General features: G+C 42.1%; 2 protein-coding genes across 5 annotated transcripts in view; both read right to left on the reverse strand.

The window, feature by feature from the left end:
* Positions 1–7,625, reverse strand: part of Elk1 (ETS transcription factor ELK1) — a 16,171-nt gene extending 8,546 nt beyond the window's left edge. The window contains exon 1 of the mRNA XM_021153221.2: positions 7,460–7,625. The gene's annotated coding sequence lies outside the window, so the exon portion shown is untranslated. The remainder of the gene's footprint in view (positions 1–7,459) is intronic.
* Positions 7,626–8,782: 1,157 nt separating this feature from the next.
* On the reverse strand, positions 8,783–19,220 carry Uxt (ubiquitously expressed prefoldin like chaperone). Of its 4 annotated transcripts, none has more exons than XM_029473248.1 (7): positions 19,053–19,220; positions 18,814–18,878; positions 17,034–17,115; positions 16,830–16,897; positions 16,453–16,560; positions 9,207–9,270; positions 8,783–9,022 (listed from the first exon to the last, which is right to left on the reverse strand). In XM_029473248.1, the coding sequence occupies exons 2-7, from the start codon at positions 18,867–18,869 to the stop codon at positions 8,969–8,971; spliced, it is 432 nt and encodes a 143-aa protein (XP_029329108.1). In that variant the 5' UTR covers positions 18,870–18,878; positions 19,053–19,220; the 3' UTR covers positions 8,783–8,968. The 4 variants fall into 4 exon arrangements, with proteins under 4 accessions (XP_029329108.1, XP_021008938.1, XP_021008937.1 ...); XM_021153279.2 differs by having other exon boundaries at positions 18,772–18,878; positions 19,053–19,163; XM_021153278.1 differs by having other exon boundaries at positions 18,772–18,878; positions 19,030–19,113.
* Between the last annotated feature and the right edge of the window lie 270 nt (positions 19,221–19,490).

The following is a 19,490-nucleotide window of genomic DNA, read 5'->3' on the forward strand; positions in this document are numbered from 1 at the left end:
ACTGTGAACATCCACTCCTGTGTTTGCTAGGCCCCGGCATCGTCTCACAAGAGACAGCTATATTTGGGTCCTTTCAGCAAAATCTTGCTAGTGTATGCACCCCCGATTTTTCTAACCTGTGATTGCTCCTGTATGGTTTAAGCTTTTAATTTTTTTTCTTTTTGATGAGCATATATTAATTATACATAATGGGTTTCATTTTAACATTTCTTTTTTTTTTTTTTTTTGGGTTTTTGAGACAGGGTTTCTCTGTGTAGCTCTGGCTGTCTTGGAACTCACTTTGTAGACCAGGCTGACCTTGAACTCAGAAATCCCCTTGCCTCTGCCTCCCGAGTGCTGGGACTAAAGGTGTGCGCCATCATTATAACATTTCTAATATAATGACTTTGATTAAATTTCCCTCCACTAACCTATCCTGTTCCCCTCCTTTCCCACTGATTATCTTCCTCTTCCCAACTAGGCTTCTTTGTATATTATGACTTTTTTGTGATCCAATGAGTTTTAGTAGAGTTGCTTACAAGGCCATGGGTGAAGGTTTGTTTTCAGGAACATGGACACCGTATCACTGAAGTAACCATTAAAGGCCTTTAGACCCACAGGAAAGGATGAGGCCACATGAATCTTCTTCTTCTTCTTTTTTTGCCATTGTTGCTGCTGCACTGTGATAGGGTATTATGTAGTTCAAGCTGTCCTCAAATTCCTGATGCTATTGTTTCTATTTCCCAAGTGCTGAGATTACACATACCCCAGCATACAAGGCAGTTACTTCTTTCTGCAGTGCTAGAGATCAAATCCAGGGTCTTATGCATGTTAAGCACAAGATTTATCACAGAGCTTCACCCTGAACCCATGCCTTTTTTATTTCTTTTTATTTTTATTGGATATTTTATATATTTACACTTCAAATGTTATCCCCGTTTCCAGTTTTCCCTCCGGGAACCCCCATCCCATCTTCCCTCCCCCTGCTTCTATGAGGGTGCTTCCCCACCTACCCACCCTGCCTCTCCACCCTACACTGGGACATTGAGCCTTCTCAGGACCAAGGGTCTCTCCTCTCATTGATGCCCGACAAGGCCATCCTCTGCTACATATGCAGCTGGAGCCATGGGTCCCTCCATGTGTACTCTTTGGTTGGTGGTTTAGTGCCTGGAAGCTCTGGGGGGGAGGGTCTGTCTGGTTGGTTGATGTTGTTCTTCCTATGGGATTGCAAACTCCTTCAGCTTCTTCAGTCCTTTCTTTAGCTCCTCCATTGGGGGCCCTGTGCTCAATCCAATGGTTGGCTATGAGTCTGTCTTTTTAAAAACAAGTACGTATTTACTCTTTACGTCAAGCACTGCTTTAAGCAGAAAGCCATCTTACCTACTGCACAATCAACCTAACTCTGTTAGACTTTTATGGTTTAAATCCTGGATCTGCTAGTTATTAGCTGTGAGATTCTGGCCAATTCATTATACTTATTTTGTATTACAAATCTTCTCATCTGTGAAACAGGGATAGTAATATACTTATCTATAGAGACCATTTATCATTATTATTATGTGAATTTTAAATTTAATATGCTTGGGATAGAAACTTTACATAAATATTTTCTAGTTTGTTCACAAATCTTTTTTTCTGCTATCCCTTAATCCAAAACAGTCTAAGAACGAAGGCTTCTTTTTAATTCTTTTGGCAACAAAACATGATTGGAAAGAAAGCAAGGCCCATTCTGGTTTTTATTGATCTTTGCTTAGTATGAATGCTCATACATTTTGGTGCAGAGATCTAAAAGCAGCTGGTGACAGAGCTGGTTGAAGGTGTTATGTAACATGTCTTATGTGCACCATGCTACCTTTCTAAACTGAAAAATTCACAATTCTGAAATATAACTGGTCTGTGGGGTTTTAGATAAAGGCATGGGCTGTTATTTTTATAGGCACTGACTCACTTATCTCTCATCCTAACTCAGAAAAATAGGCATTTTTTCCTTTTGGAAAGGAGATATTCTTATTACAATATCACTAATTTTACACAAGGCAAAAGATGTCCAAGTGACTTCACTGTTGTGACAGTTCCTGCATTTGACCCAAGTATCACACTTCAGGGGTCTAAGTGGTTTTGCTATTTATTTATTTTTAGAGACAGGGTCTATATAGCCCAGGAAAGCCTCAAACTTGCCATCTAGCTGAGGATGACCTTGAACTCATGTTTTACCTGCTTCCTCTTCCCTAGTACTGAGATACTTGGCATGGGTTACCATGACCAGTTTCAGGAGTCTGAGCATTTAACTACCTGCATCAGATCCTTTGTGTATATATTATGGCTTCCAATTTAGTGTTTTTATGGGATTCCTTAGTGTTCAAATGAATGGGTCTGTTTCTTGGGCCTTCTCTTGGGCTCTTTTTGTTTTATTTTATTATATCTTATTATTATCCCTTAGAAGCCTGTTTTGTTTCTTTCCTTTCCTTTCCCTTCCCTTCCTTCCTTCCTTCCTTCCTGTTTTTATTTTGAGACAGGGTCTGTATAGTACTGGATGTCCTGAAACCAGCAAGATGGCCTTGGCCTCAGCGATCCACCTGTCTCTGCCTCCTGAGATCTGGGATTAAAGGCACTTGCTACCACTGCCCGGCTTTTTGTTGTTGTTTTTTGAGACAGGGCCTCTTGGCTGCCCTGGATTAAAGGCCTGCACCACACCATGACTACCCTGCTGCCTGTTTGTTTTCTAATGGGAGGGGAGGTGGGAAAGAACTGGGAGGAATACAGATGGGGGCAAACTGTAAGATATCTATATGTAGATATCTATACCTATAGATATCTTACAGTTTATGGGGAGAGAGAGAAATCTATGTTCAATAAAAAAAGCAAAACAAAATATCACCTCAATAGAAGGATGTTCACTGTTCACCTGTTATCCTACCATTATCCTTTCCTATAACCAAACTGGAACTAACACGGAACCTGCTTAAGTCCCTGCAAGGATGGGACTTAATCAACCAGCTGTCCACCTGGCTCAGATTGTTGGATTAAGGATTAAGAATAAACCTTTTAAGGTTTTGAAGAACCTATGATTTAGATTTATAGCTTTATTCTTTAATCTGCATGAAATTATAGTATGATCCTCATATGTCTGAGCCAGTTCAAGGTTCATTTAGCAGAAACAGTGTTAGGCAGCTGTCCAAATTAGAGTGCCGAGGGACAGTGGATCAGAGTCCCGCCCCCGCCCCCCCCCCCAGCTCTAAGGGACTCAATATTCCCAACACCAGATTCTTTCAGAGGCCTATAGAGTGCAGCGTGACCCCTAGTGGCAAAAACAGGCAATTTCACCACCTCCTCTGAGCTATGCCAGAACCCAGCAGCTGAGTGAAATCTGATCAACTAGCTTATCAAATAGACAGGCTGAATTTGATTACTGCTTTTTTTTTTCCACACAGGCCTTACCAGACATCCTAGTTACCTGCCCTTCCCAGAAGGCTTTCCTTCCACTCCTCACCTCATTCTCTGGGTGCCTTAAAACAGCTTAGGACACAACAGACAGGAGCCCTTGCATATTATAATCCACACATTCATAGGGCAGTAAGCAATGTCTCAAAAACAAGAAGAAAACAAAATAATAACACCCTCTAAAAGGTGGATTGTATTATGCTTTCCATTTTGCAGACAAGTCAGTGAAGTGTGGAGAAAGATGTTAAGTAACCTGCCTAAGGTCTCACCCTTGGATGAGCTGCTGGATGCTGGCAGTCAAACTGAGCATCCCTAGCCAATCAAGGCCAGTTCTCAAAGAAAACATAAACAGGCAAGATCCCAGAGTGACAAGTAGGATACTTCCCTGAAGTGATGTTTGGTGGAGGGGAGGTAGCAAGTCATATTGATGTCCATGGGAAGGATAATTCTGATAAAGAGAAAAGCATATATAAAAGCTCTCAAGTGTCTACCTGAGGCCATACTGTTTCTTGCCAGGTAGAATTTTGCCTCTGCATGATCCAATGCATGGAGTAACTTGTTTGTTCTTGCAAAGTTGTTCTGTCCTGATCTTCACAGCCTCATACTCTGCCCTGTTCTGTCTGTGTGACTTTGAGCAAGTTGTTCAACCTCTCTATGCCTTGTTCTATATCTGTAAAATAGGGTATTTTACTCGCAAATCAAAAAAATACTTTTTAAAAATGAGGACTCAATGTGTCTCTATATATGTAAAGTACTTAGAAAACGGTCTATAGCACATGCTAGAAATGCAGTAAACATTAGCCCTTAGGTTGTATGCCATCCTTCTCCCTCCCCCTTAACTTTCTGTACGACTTCACCATCTGGCTTCCATAATTTCTATGACCTTGACTTCTATCCCTCCCTCTCAACTTGTTTCCAGTCACACTGGCTTTTGAACATGGTAGCCATAATCTAGGCTTCAGGGTCTTTGCATTTTGTGTTCTTTCTGGTACATTCTTCCTCTACACAATATGGCTTACTCCTTTGTTTCTTTCAGGCCTTAACTCATGAGTCACATTTCCAAGTGTAGCATGCCTTGTCTCTAAGAGTTCAAATACCTTGATACTCTAGTCCTATTTGCCCCACTTCATGCCTGTTCCTTAGCCTTTGTATAATGTGGTATTTAATTTTACCTATCTATACAGTCTGTCTCCCTCACTTTTAGTAATGCCTGCTTTCTATGTACAGGGATTTCTGCCTGTTTGCTTCTCTATATCTCCAGCATCTACAATAAATGCCTGGTACTCACTAGGTGCTTAGTAAATAGGTGTTAAATATTTAAAAAGTCGTAACTGACATCTTAATTAATTCTTACATTCCCTTTTTTTATCTGCACTCCCCTTGGTGATGTCTGTGATACAATTTTCATTGTCAGTTTTGTGACAGCATCTCACTCTGTAGTTCAGGTTGGTCTGGAATTCGCTATGTTACCCAGGCTAGTTTTTATTTCCTGTAAATTCTCTCTTGGTCTTCCATGCTGGAAATATATAGCTGTGAGCCATCATTCATCGTCTAGATACTACACCCCCAAGTTAATTTGTGCAACAGATTATTCCAAGCACCTACTGTACAGAAGGTATATTTTTACACGAAGGGCAGATAAAGCCTGTAAGTTCCCATAGGGTGTCTATTCTGAGGAGGATAGACAGATATCTATTTATATAAGCTATATAGCATGTCTAACCATGACAGAGTATAAAGGGCCAAAGCAAGCAGGAAAGAGATCTGAACCCTGCTGGGTATACAAAATCAGATAGTCAAAGAGAGGTGGGTGTTGACTACTTTGACACAAAAAAATGATATTTGAAACATTTTTATGTATGTACCTTTATACATTATATCCCAAGCACCAGTGTGACAAATACATGTTTTACTAAAATTACACTACCCAAGATGCAAAGACATGAAAGCACTCTCTGAAACATCTTTTCTATTTGTGCCTTTTCACATCACCAACATCACATTTCCTATACACTCATTTTATTCACAAATCAAATGACATTCTTACAAATATCTTTAGTGTGTTCCCTGCACAGGGTAGTAAAAAAATTCCTTTGGGTATGGCAAGTGTACAGTACCTTGAAAGTTACCATACAGAGATGTGGGAGTAGTGTTAATGGAGAAAGAAGAGCTAATGCAAAGGCCCTGAGGCTGGTCTGTACCTGCTGTTTTTGAGAAGCAGTGAGGAGGTTAGCATGGCTATAGCATGGATCTGAAATGTGGAGATGAAAGAGATAAGGTCATCGAGGTGACTTGTTTAACCCACATATTTTTTATTCACACTGGAAAGGCTATAGTTCTGACTCCCCCATTTTAGCCCAGTACAGGAAGGAAGTACTTAAGTCATTCATGTAAAGTCACATCACTGCTAGGACTTGAGCTGATGGGTCCTGAGAACAGAGTAGAATGGAGACAGCTCTGTTGTCAGAAAGAACAGCAGAAACAAAAGCCGGGTGATTGAAACTAATTTGGCTGTTAAGGAATGTGCCCTCATATGGGATGCAATGAGGTGAGAGAGGGGCATGTCAAAAGTGTTCCCCTATCTAAGTAGTTATTGGGCCATCTGTGAACCCATATGCCCTAGTTTTCTCAGTTATCTGTCTCACAGGGCTATGATGAGGAATAAGCAAGCTGGAGACTATAGAATACTGCCTGGTACACAGCAAGTGTAAAGTATAAAGTTAGATCCGACTGTCATTAACATCAGTACCACTACTGTAGTTGAGAACTATAGCAAAGTAAAATGTCTAGTGGCTAAGAGTGTTTATGAAGGCTGGGCAGTGGTGGCACATGCCTTTACCCCAGCACTTGGAAGGCAGAGGCAGGTGGATTTCTGAGTTCGAGGCCAGCTTGGTCTACAAAGTGAGTTCCAGGAGAGCCAGGGCTATACAGAGAAACCCTGTCTCGAAAAAAACCAAAATCAAACAAACAAACAAACAAACAGACAAAAAAAGAGTGTTTATGAGGAACATGGCATATATTAAAAGTCCCTGAATTTTACAAGTACACAGGACTTCCTAGGAGATGGGGGCAGAGAAGATTGACCCAATACATAGGAGGAGGAGGAGGGAAATAAAGTACAAAGCCTATTTTCTTTGGGGAGGGATTGCAAGCTGAGGATATGAGAGAGTGTAAACACTGGGGTGGCAGAAGGTTTCTGAACAGACCCATTCACTACAAAAGTGAGATGTGGTTTAAGCTGATACCTATACAACCGCAGAGAAGAAAAGCCATCACATAATGATTAATTAAAATGAAGGATAGGAGAAGGCCATAGACTGGGCTGTTGAAAATGAAAATAAAAATTGCAAAGCACCAAACTGACCCACTGTTAAAAGGAAGGAGCTCAAAGACTGGAGTCTACAAATAAGGGCGAAAAGTTAGGGCGGTGATAACTAGAGGGATATGAATGCAAGCATGCAAACTAATTCACAGTAAGATGGGGGCAATGGGAGGAGGTAGATAAAGTCATGGGCTTATGCATTGGGGACTCAAGGGGGCAATAATATAAACTTAGGTGGTCTCACTGTTGAACAAACAATGGGGTGTCTGAAGTGGGAACAGTGCCACAGATTGATTCACTACAATAAACATGAGGGGTTCAATAAACAAAGCCACAGAAGGTTCCCCTTAAATTTGAGGCTAGGGGAAATGGAAACACTTTAGACACAGCTACTACTAAAGAGGGACTGGACAATGCAACAGACTGGTTTCCAATAAGTGGGGGTTGGGGAGGGCAAGACCACGGACGAGTCCATTAAGTTGGGGTGGGGAAAATCATAAGCTTACAGACCGATCCATTATACAGACAGCAGGATGTTAGCCCACGTTCAGATCTACTATAAAGGGCAAAAGGAACAGGCAATGCACACACGGGGGCAATCAGTTGATGGTAGTGGAGCCAAATACCAGCAGGCTGGGCCAAACCACATCCCTTGCGCGGGGGTGAGGATACGTGGGGTCATGGATAGGGTCCTCCACCTTGTGGGCCTGGGCTCACCTGCGAGTGGCGCGGCGGTGGCAGTGGCAGCTCCGGGGGGCGGGGGCTCCATACGAGGCCCCACCGCCCCCCAGGCCCCGGTTCCAAGGCGGCGGCGGTGGTGGCGGCGACAGCAGAAGCAGCAACCAGAAGCCGCCCCTGCGTTTCCCCACCGCTCACGTGGGCTCTCGTGGGAGGAGCCAAGCGTCCTCCTGCTTGCTGATTGGACAAAATGCCAAGGATCCTAAGCACAGGGGCCTGGGTGGTGGTGGAATACTAACAGAGCTGTAACACAATTGGCTTAAAGGGGATTGATGGACTGAGGGTGGCCAACTGAATCTATAGAGGTGTTGGGCGGCGCTAGTGCCTCACGCCGATTGGGTCAAGGAGGACTGCCAAGTGCCAAGGTTGGGGAGGGATGGGGAGGTCGCCCAGTTCACACCGATTGGCTTAAATGAGATTGATGGCAGACAGACAGTCCCAGAGGATGGAGGGGTGGTGATGGGCTGTTTTCAGCTGATTGGAGGATACTCCCAGACAGTGGCCAAAACACCAAAGTAGGTGGTGCTGTACACCATTACCGTTCAGCAGAAACAGGACTTATTTAGAAAGGGCCATAGCAGCAGGGTAGGACTCGACTCTGTGGAGGAGGGTAGGGTAACGCTATGGTAATTAGCTAGGCAAAAACTAACTTTGAATCCAGCAAAAGGTGGAGGCCAGAATGGCTGCCAGATATACAGAGGAGCTGAGAGGTGGAAATTAACTGTCTACAAGGGCAGAGTCAAGCCACAGTCAGTTAGAAGGGTGGATTTAGGTTCTTAGTTCTCTATGACTGGACTTAAACCTAGGCACTGTAGGGGCTGCAGCAGGGAGGGCAGGATCTCTGCATACTGTGAAACTAGAACTATTTACAACTATTAGAACTACGATTTAGGGACCAAGTCAAGGGTTGGGCGGTAGTGTTATTTAGGGTACCTGGATGACTGTGAGAGACAATAAACCTTAAGATCTGAAGTAACAAGCTGATGGCCATGGGTTAAACAAATTACTTTGTTTCAAGTGTCTCATGTAGCCCAGGATTACCTTAAACTGAAATCCTTCTGCCTCTATCTCTTGAGTCACACGTGTGCCACACACCTAGCTTATGTACACAGTACTGGGGACTGAATTTTAAGTTTCATGTGTGACAGGCAAGCATGCTACCAATTGAATCTCATCTTCAGCCCATGAATCAGTCCATTCTTTATGGTAAAACAAAGGGCACAGATACAAATATCTAGGAAAAGTAATTGTGAGGAGCAGGGTCAAGGTTCTAAAGGCGACAAAAGAGAGTAAAGCATAAAGTCAGGAGAAAAACACAAGTTCTAGGCAAGACCTCTAGAACGTTTTAGAGGTTCTACAGAAAGGATGGGTCTTCCAGTAATTTTGGTCTCTAGGGCACTTAGTAAATTAGTGAGAATTAGGGGAAAAAAGGACTATGTGATTCCAAGGCATTCAGGTGCTTTAATATTGGAGGCCGGGAAGATGCAGTCAATGGGGAGATGGCTCTGGGAAATTCTGCAGGCCTTGTAGTTCTCTAAGTCCCTGTAAAAAGAGGACAACGTATACTGAACCGAGGCTGGGTCCAGGTCCTGTCCCAGGTTTGCTCTGTTTTTCACTTCTTTGGTTTCAATTTAGAAGGAAAGATGACCCCTCCCTTCTTTGGCTTTCTCCTGTCTTCAGGTTATCACCCTAAATATATTTGAAGGGTGGAGTGAGCTGCTCTCACCTCTAGCATCATGTGGATATGGGCCTTGATATTCATGGAGTCCTTGGTGAGGCTGTCGCTGAGCCTAGAAAAAAGGAACAAAAAAGGGCAAAATGGGCCCACTTAGGCCCCACTATGCAGAGATGTCTGGCTACCACTTGGAATTTCCCTACTTAAAGACTGAGGGAAATAGGGCCAGTGAGGTGGTTCAGCTTACAAAGGTTGATTGCTGCCAAGCCTGAGAACTTGAGTTCAATACCCAGGACCCACACAGTGGAGGAGAGAACTGACTTCAAATAGTTGCCCTCTAAGCTTCACATGTACTCATAAAAAAATGTAGTAACAATTTTTAAAAAACAATTAAGGGGATGAGGGAAGTGGGGGGGGTATGGGTATATTAATATGATCAAACTGCGTGATACACTCGAAACCCATCACGATGACTATATGATGATAAGAAGTAAAGATTATTGAGTGCCTTCTGTATGCCAGGGAGCTTTAAATAATAGCAGAAACAGCAGTAAATGAATCAAAATTCTTGGTCTCCTGGAGCTCCTTTATTATCTATCTGTTATAGGCATGGGAAATATACCATGAATGTCGGTTCCCAGAGGTTAGAAGAAGATATCAGATTCCCTTGAGCTGTAGTTGCAGGTGGTTGTGAGCTACCTGACATGGGTACTGGGAACTGAACTCAAGTTACTCGGAACAGCGGTATGTACACTTAAGCACTAAGCCATTTCAAATACTAAGAGACAAAGTATACATACACACACAATTATTATGATGTGTTAGATCTACCTAAGTATAAGGAAATAAATAGTATAAGGAACTAAATACTGAAGAAGAGGTAGGAAGAGGAGGCTTCAATTTCAAAGAATGCTCAGGTTAGGCTTCACTGAGAGCTTTCCCTTTGAGACTATATAGTACAGCTTGGCTTCTAATTCAAGATCCTCCTGTCCAGACTGCTGAGATTACAGATGTGTAACCCTACCACCTAGTGGGGGTGATATGGAAGATAAGTGCTCCACCACAAGGAGAAACCAATACAAAGGTGCTGGGGTAGGAACATGTTTGGTATGGTACAGGCACAGCCAAGAAGCCATTGTGGCTAAAGAATAAGAGGTGAAGTCAAGAGAGGTGAGGAAGGAGGCAGAGGGTGGAAAGTCTACAGTACCATGGTAAAGATCTTAGCTTTTACATTAAATAAGGTGCTAATAAGGGGAAGGTTGTGAGTGGAGGACAGATGCAAACTGATTTGAGAATAAACTTATTAGAGTTTAAAAGAATCCACCTGGCTGTTGGGCAGTGCCCTGACAGGACAAGAAACCCAAATGTGAAGGCAGCAAGTCTAGTAAGGAGCATAATGCAATAGTCCAGGTAAACAATGGAGGCTCAGGTCACAGGGAAGATAGTTGAAGTAATGATAAATGACTCATTTTGGGGTGTATTTTGAAGGCAGTGCCAAGGATTACAGTCAGGTATGCGAGAAAGGACTCTAGGAAGAGGCTAAGGCACAAAACACCCGGGAAAATGGAGATGCTTGAAACCACCCTCATCCTGAACTGCTGAGTTCCATAAATCAGTCAACTCCTTCTGTCTGAATCTGCTTGCATCAGGTCTCATCTAAGAGAATCTTTATGTGCACAATAATCAGTCAAAATGAATACATTGGACCAAAAAAATACTTTCTGAAGAATAAAAAAGAAGAATTGAAGATGGAGTGGGAGCTAAGCAGTAAAAAGGTTTTTTGCACAGAAAGACAAAGAGGCACAAAAGAGCTCTGTGAAAAGTGATCAGTGTTAGAAATTAAGTGAAGCATTCAGAAAGATTATATAAGATAATGTGGAAGCACCAGGAGGGGCTGGACAGTGCAAGGCTTGATAACATGATAGGAAATCCAGTTTAATTGTGCTAATCTATTAGCTAATGCAGGATTCAGTGTGTGTGTGTGTATAAATGAAACTAAATACTGCATGAGATAGTTAGGTTGGAAAAAAAAGCAGTCTGAGTCTACCTATATACTACTATCTCTCAAATTTATATTGCCAACTATCTTCAAAATCCTATCTCAGTGTCAAAGTTTCTTATACTTTATAGGTCCCACACTGAGATCCAGCTCTTCCCTCCTGGTCTGCTCTTCCATCCCAGATAGAAGGAACACCATCTTTCTGAATGCTTAGCAAAAATCTAGAATTTCCTCTTTTTGCAGGAATAGCATTGAACTTAGTGCCTCACACATTCCAGTAATATATTCTACTACTAATGGAAATGTACCCCAGTTTCAAAGCTCTTCTCTGTTTTTCGTTTCCAATCAGCCATTCTATCCAACACACAACTGTTCCATCCCAAGTAAAACTTCTGATCTCCATTATGTACTGTTTGTAGCACTGTCAACATCTATTATATTACATCTTGGCCTTACTTATTAAGTCTCCTTTGATCAAAATGATAGCTGTGAGGATAGACTGTGTTCTGTTTTTGTTTGTTTGTTTGCTGTATAATGAGGACCAGAACAGTATGTGATCAAGAGTGGGGACCCAACTGATGCTGAATGAATAAAGACTGATCCAGTCAAAAGATCCCAAATCCTTAAAAAATACTTAAGGCTATGGTTAGGATAGGATGCTGGAGAGTAAGAATACCTTTTCTTAGCTATGAACCTCGTTGATTTATTCATTCACAATAGCTAGGGAATGGAAACAACCTAAATGTCCTCCACTAGATAAATGAAATGGATAATGAAGATGTGGTACATTTACAAAATGGAATTCTGTTCAGTTATAAAGAAAAATGAAATCAAGAAATTTATAGGTAAATGGATGGAACTAGAACATATTACACGGAAAGGTACAGACCCAGAAAGATTAACACTGAAAATTTTCTCTTATTTGTGGATCCTAGCTTCAAATCTTTAGATGTGAGTATGTAAGTTGGAATAACTACAGAAGCTAGTAAAAGGGACCAGAGAGTGGGAAGAGAATGAACTGTACAGAATGAGACAGTAGGTCACAGGTGCTATGATGGGGAAATTGGAAAAGTAGGGGAGGGTTTTATCTGGGGAGTAGAGAGGAAAAGAAACATTGAGGAAGAGGGACAGGAGGTATAAAAAATACCAAGGATGACTGAAAAGGTCATAGGGAAACACTATTCTATGTTTACTTAAAATACATATAAAATACACACACACACACACACACACACACACACACACACACACACACACACACTTAAATGAAGTTATACTATTTGGGATGATAATGCTCTCTCCAAAAGCTATAGACCATTTAACAAAACCCCCAGTGGCAGGTATAGCTCAGCTGGCCTCCAATTCAAGATCCTTCTGCCTGGACTATTGTAGAGTTGTTGGTCAGGGTAATTCAAGAGACTCTCAAAACAATATAAGCAATTGATGTTGCTCTTGGTTGCCTCCCAGAACCTGAAGGTAAGACCACTGCTGAAAATACCACATTCCTTAGTCATAACACTTAGGAGGAATCAAGCTGGAACTAACCTAGAAGCCTCTTCCTTGGAGACTGGCTATCATAGGTGCTATGCAAGATGCCAAGGGAGAGGATTAATCTAATAGTCCTACCCAGCTGTAGACCCTATGAACCACAACAATGATCTGACTAGCAAGATATTACTACCTAGCCAACTACCCATGGCTAGAGTGCTCATAGACCTGAGAACCTAAATTAATATAATTTCTGTTTTCTAAAACCATATCCTTTTACTCACAGATAAATGGAGCTGTCATCCCTCATTTAAAAACCTTTGTTTTGGAACAGATAGAGACCATTACAGAGATCCACAACTGGTCAAAATGCAGAGAATAAGTGACTGTGAGGTGCCTGACCCCAACTGATATATCTGTAGTCCAACTCCTATACCTAAGGGTCAGGGAAAATCATAGAGAAAGGCTGGAAAGACTTTAAGAGGCGGAGGCCCAGGATGTCTGTTGTTAAGATCATGATGGGGAATCTGTACCCATGAATGCCCACCAATATGGTTGCCTGAATAAGACCAGCATGACAACAGCAGTTGACATGTCCACGTGGAAAAGGGGAAATTACACATGGACCTACTCTAGATGAAGGACTACAAGTGGTCAATGTCTGCTGAAAGAGGGAGAATCAGTCTCAATCCCAAGTTGTCAGCCCTGGGTACATGTTCATAGAAGCAAAGCTAAATGGACTCAGTAGATTATATATACATGTGTGACACATACATACATACACACACACACACACATGTATACACATATACACATGTAACAACAATAATCACCAAAGAAATACACTAAAAACAATAAGTACCTGCAGGCAATTTTGGATACACAAAGTAACCAGAAGTATGCTAGTTTGAAGTGGATCCCAAGTAACCAAGTTTTAAAGAGAGAGTTCAACTATACAGACTCAAATCCTAATCTAGGATGATGAAACTTTGAGATAGCTCTATTAGTTATAATAGAGCAATATGAGGTCAAGCACACATTTCATCACACTGGTATTTCAGTTCAACAGATTAGAAAGACCAGGCAACGAGTCTGTTAACTTCAAATACCTCATTTTTTATATTTATAAAAAAATCAATTCTCATTAAAAACAGAAATAAAACAAACAAAAACCCCCTGTGACATAGGAGGAAAACGTGTGATAAAAATTGGACTTGTAGTGGGGTGTGGTGGTGCACACCTTTAATCCCAGCACTTGGGAGGCAGAGGCAGGCGGATTTCTGAGTTCCAGGCCAGCCTGGTCTACAAATTAAGTTCCAGGCCAGCCAGGGCTATACAGAGAAACCCTGTCTCGAAAAACAAAAAAAACCCAAAAAACCAAAATAACAACAAAAAAAAGTTGGACTTGTTCTAAATGGCCATAGTTCAGAATTACAGTGACCTTGATCAAATTATAGGCTACGTAGTTTGATCAGCAAAATTTAGAAATCTTAGCAGGTTTCAGGTCTACTAATACTAAAATCTCTGGAAAGCTTAAGAGAATAACTACTGGAACCATACAGGCGACTACTCTAGGAACGAATCCAGGAATAAACATGGCAGGTGCTCATACTTGTGAGTGGCTATTTATCTAAGGGAGTACGCTCCCTCATACTCATTTTTCCTAAGCTATGTCACATGTGACAGTTTTTCAAGCATGCCAGACATACTGTCCCTTTTGTCAAGAATATTCTTCCCCAGATAGCTCATGGCTTTATTCACCCAATAAACTGACTCAAATGTCACTTGTCTGAGAGTGGGAGTTTGAGGCCTTCTGTGTGGCCTCCAGTACCTACTTATTATGTATATGGATGTTTTGCCTGCATGTATGTCTGTATAGCACTTGTGTGCTTGGTGTTCAGAGGCCAGGAGACGGAGTCAGATACCCTGGCACTGGAATTACAGAAGGTTGCGAACTGCTATGCAGGCTCTGGAAAGAGAACCTGGGACTCCTGAAAGAGTAATAAATGCTCTTCACTGCTGAGCCATCTCTTTAACTACAGCACTATCTATATTTCAAGCTTCTCACCCAAAGCACTTCTTCCCTACATAAAAACAAAAGTAACTTGGAGCCCACACTTTCTCCCACACTCACCACTAAGCACATAGCTAGGTTTTGATCATCCCTTCATTTGTTTCTAGCATAATTCATTCCAAAGAAACGGTGCTTTACACTATTTTAGTTACCCACAGTATAAACTTTGTCCTTTACAATGCTTATAACTTGGGCTAGGGACATATAGCTCAGTAATAGAGCTCTTGCTTACTACACAGGAGACCTTGGCTTCAAGTCTCAACCCTGTAAAAAAATCTAAGTGATACTTATTATCTAATTGTAAAAGACAATGAGCATGAGAAAGAAAGAAATTTCACAGTAAAATTTAAGAGGTAATAAGATGGTAGAAAGAGAAAAAACTAGAAGATGGCTGGTGTGATAGCTCAGTGGGTGCTTGTCACATAAGCCTGGGTATCTGAGTTCCATTCATGGAGTCTCTGGAAGGATAGCATCAACTCTACAAAACTATGCTCTGATCTACACATGTATGCTATAGCACATATGTCCACAGACATGCACATATACACACTAATGGTCATTTTTTTTAAGTAGAAGGGGGTGCAATTCAAGAACACTAGGAGTTGCAATTTTGAAGTTAGATCACAGAAGAACTTGTTGAGGGAGCTTATTATTTATGCAAGACAATCAAGTATTGAGAAAAGAAACCACATGGAGAAAGTGCTGCAGAGCAGACAGATACCAGTAGCTACTGAATGCTCCCGAAGGTGGGAAATGCTTAAAGCATGTGTTAGGGCTAGGGAGGTGGCTCAGTGGACAAGAACATTTGATGCTCAAGCATAAGAATGGGAATTGGATCCCTAGTACCAATGGAAAAACTCACACACCTCTGACCCCGGCATGGGTGCTTGCTGAAGCCAAAAAATTTCAAGCTCTAGGTTTGGTGCTGAAGCCAAAAAATGGCAAGCTTTAGGTTTGGTGGAGACCCTATTTCAAGAGAAATAAATAAAGCAGACAGCAATAGAGGAAGGCATTGTCTCTGTATGTGTGGGTACAGGCACATGAAGTTCAGAGAGGGGAGAGACCAACAAATGAGCAGAAAAACTAGCAGATAGTTAATTGGAAGCAGCTTCTTTGACTGTTAACTGATTCTTAGGTTGAAATCTCATGGATGTGGTCACAGATGTATGTACATATAACAACACAGTTTTCGAAATGTAAGCTTCTAAGACTCTTCTGTTGTTTACTGCTATATTCTCAACATTAACCACAGACCTGGTATACATAAGATACTCAATAAATGTATGAAGGAATAATATAAAAACTACTTATTGAGTGTTTAGTATGACACCTTGGCTGAACTTTGCATCCTCAGTTTTCTTAGTCTTAGCCCCGAAGAGGGAGGTAGTATGTTTTTTTAAGTACCATCCCAGATAGCCACAGGGAAAAGGGTAGAGTATTAAAATTTGTGATGTCTATTTATTATTTTTTTCTGTTAGTTTTATATACAGAGATTTGTTTTATCACCCAGAGTTGCTTCAAATTCATGATCCTCCTGCTTGATCCTCTAGAATCCTGAGACTACAGGTGGGAACTACCTTATCTGGCTTTTATATATTTTTGTGTATGTGTTTGTGTGATGTGTGATATGGATAGAACCTAGGGCTTCACACATGCTAAGCAAATGTTCTTACCACTTCCCTGTACCCTTAGCCAATGTAGTGGCTTTAGATACTATCCTCTTGGAATGAACTCACTCTGTGAGGAGAGAACTCTTTCGGTCAATGAACTTGAGTGCTTCAGCCAGTGTCAGTTCCAGGAAAAAACCATATCCCAGGGCCACATAGATGCGTGAAGTATCTGGGCTGAGGAAAGAGGTCAGAGGAAGTGGAAGAAGTCTTTATTACTATTTAGCACACTGTATGGTTTAAGGTGTTTCCTATTCCTTCCTGTTTCTCAAAGTGAAGGCTCTGTAAAGGCAGATACTTTGTGTTCATTTTGGCCACACCCACAACATGTTGCTCATATCCTAATGAAATATAAAAGCTACTAGAGCCTGTTATATAGAAAATACTAAGAAATACTTGTTTCATGAAAAAAGGGAGAAACTCAGGAGGGGAGAGAATACACTCACACCACTGTGTCAACGAAGAAGTTACAGCCCAAATCCACCTGCATATATAACTCCGAGTGATTAGTTTCCTACAGGGCCAGGAGAAAAGAGGTAGGTGTCAGTGGGCAATTTTAAAGGCAGATAAAGGTTTTGTTCTTGGCGTTTCTTCCCGCCTCCCTTCTTTGTACACATAGACAAAGTGGTACCCAATTTAAAAGCCTTTACCTGGAGTCGCTCAATGACATTTCTTAGTTGAAGATATACGGACAGCTGCTCATATACCTTGTCTCGATGATCCAGCACCTTTCTGATATGTAGAAATACAACAGTGAACATTAGGCAGCCTTATTCCTCTTGAGATGCCAGGCATTTTAAGTCAGGTGTGGTTGTTCATGGATGTAATTCATGGGCTGAGGCAGGAGGATTCTGAGCTTAAGACCAGCTTGTGCTACATAGTGAGATCCCGTGCTCCCCTCCTCCAAACACACACGATGGGGTATAGACGGAGACACAGCAGGCATTTCAATAAATACAGGTCAGACTCTAGTTCATCCTGACCTCTACCTCTTACTAGTAATGTGACTATGGAAAGTAGAAAACCTATCTAGGATTACGTTTCTTCACATAGAAAATAGAGATGGCAGTAGTAGCATATAAGAGTCATTAGAATCAAGTGTTTACTACAAAGTGTTTGAAATGCTAGCCAAATGGTAAGCATTATATACTTGTTACCTATTATAATTACAAATACTACATTTTATTCAGTGACTTATGCCAATTAAAATGTCCCATCTTCACCCTAAATGTACCTCCCCATCTCTTTTAGCATGCTCACACAGTCCTAGCTCTAAATACCTAACTTCCTATTCAGATTAGTAATGACAGCAATAGCAATCATCCAGTTGTTGAGTCTTTAGTGTATTTCAGGCACTGGGGTCAAAGTCCTTTTCTAAAACAACTATTTAGGTTATTTGTTTTATTTCCCAAGACAATATCCGAGTTTCTCAGGCTAAGTATTGAATTTGTAAACACACCAAACAATTCTTTCCTCTCAGCCTCAATATAATAATAGTGGGGTTTATCTGCATTTTAAAAATGTGTTCTTACTTGCATTTATGTGTTTATTTTGTGTACATGTATGGGTGCCATGATACATACCTGGAGGTCAGAGGTCAGCTTTTTGGGAGTCTTTTTTCTTCCACCATGTGGGTCCCAGAGATCTAACTTAGGGCATGGGGTTGGAGGCAAGCCATCTTGCTGGCCCTAGTTTGCTTGTTTTGAGACATAATCTCAAAGCTCAGGCTGTACACAACCTCGAATGTAGGTGAAGATCACCTTCAACTCTGGATCATCCTGCTCCTGACACTATCCCAAGTACAGGAATTGCAGGCCTGTGTCACCACACTGGAATTTTTTAAAAATAGAATATTGTCCTATTTTCAAGGCTGGCTTGTACTCCTGGCTAAACAAGGGAATTTTCCCATCTCTCCACTAGAAGTGGCACACACCATGGAGCTTGAGCCTGGCTTTATTCTATTTTTTCTCCCTTTGAGAAAGTTAGTCTGTAGCCCAGACTGGTCTCCAGCTTACAAAGATCCTCCTGCTTCTGGCTCCCAAGTGCTGGAGTTGACACACTTAAAACTCAAACACCACATTAAGAAGGCCTAATAAACTTTTCCATTTCACAGATGAATAAAGTTCATAACGGTGAAGTAAGGTACAACTTGTTCATAAATATTGGTTAAATGGCCTAGTCAGAAACACCCTGTGTTCGGAACGACTATTTTAAACCAACAAACAAGGTCAGAGCTCTGCTAAAGGGACAAGTTCCAACCACATTTCAGCCCAGAAGTCAACCCTATTCCCAGAAGTCTGGGCGGCCAATCCGAAAGTTTGGTCGGCATTCTGTCCCACCCACCACGTGAAATTTCTCAAACGTCACGCCTCCCACGTTGTCACTCACTGCAAGTCTCGCTGCAGTACGTCACTGATAAAGGTCTCGTACCGCAGCACTTTCTCCCCCACCGTATCCAAGGCCCGCCGTTTCGGGGGCGTCGCCATGATGGGCTCCTGGGGAGTAAAGAGGGGGGGGGTGCACGTTGAGCGCTCTAGTTAAACTTCACAAAATTCTCTCTAGCCACTCAACGTTGGGGATGACTTCTTTCGGCTCGTGCTACGGAGTTGCTTCTGCCCAACCCGACTTTAGGACTCGTTCACTCACCGGTACAGGAGTAAGGCGTTTACCTTAGGGCCACCGGCAATAACTGTTAGTATGAGCCGCGGCTTCCGTGTGGCGCGGATGGATGATGTAATTTCCAGCAAGGGAGCCAACCAAATCGATGGGGAGGGGCGGTCCGGCGTGCGGGAAGACGCACTTAAGGGAAGGGCTGCAGGCGGGGCCTGAACGAATCCTTGGAGGTAGCAGGATCCTGTGGATCTAGATGGGCCCAGCATGCCACGGTCTGCTAGCAGGCGAATAGTCGCGAGCTGGCGGGAGACTTGTTTGGGTGACGTTCAAAGAGATTTGGCGGGTTCTGAGGGAGGGTGGACTTACAGGAAGGTAGGGAGAGGGAGTTAAGTGTTTATAATTAGTAATTTGAAGTGTGTGTGCACGCGCGCGCGCGCTTTGGTGCTGAACTTATAGGCAGTTGTGAGCTACCATGATGTGGGTGCTGATAATGG

Source organism: Mus caroli, chromosome X (assembly GCF_900094665.2).
Source record: "Mus caroli chromosome X, CAROLI_EIJ_v1.1, whole genome shotgun sequence".
NCBI classification, from domain to species: domain Eukaryota; kingdom Metazoa; phylum Chordata; class Mammalia; order Rodentia; family Muridae; genus Mus; species Mus caroli.

Bases quoted from the DNA above. Each gene is read 5' to 3' on its own strand.
- Uxt (XM_021153279.2), bottom strand. From the start codon at position 18,869: ATGGCGACGCCCCCGAAACGGCGGGCCTTGGATACGGTGGGGGAGAAA. The intron at 16,561-16,829 runs GTGAGTGTATTC...CTCTTTCCTCAG, and splicing joins TTCTTCGTTGACACAGTGGT to CCCAGATACTTCACGCATCT. The intron at 9,023-9,206 runs GTGAGAGCAGCT...CTCTTTTTACAG, and splicing joins ATATCCACATGATGCTAGAG to GGACTTAGAGAACTACAAGG.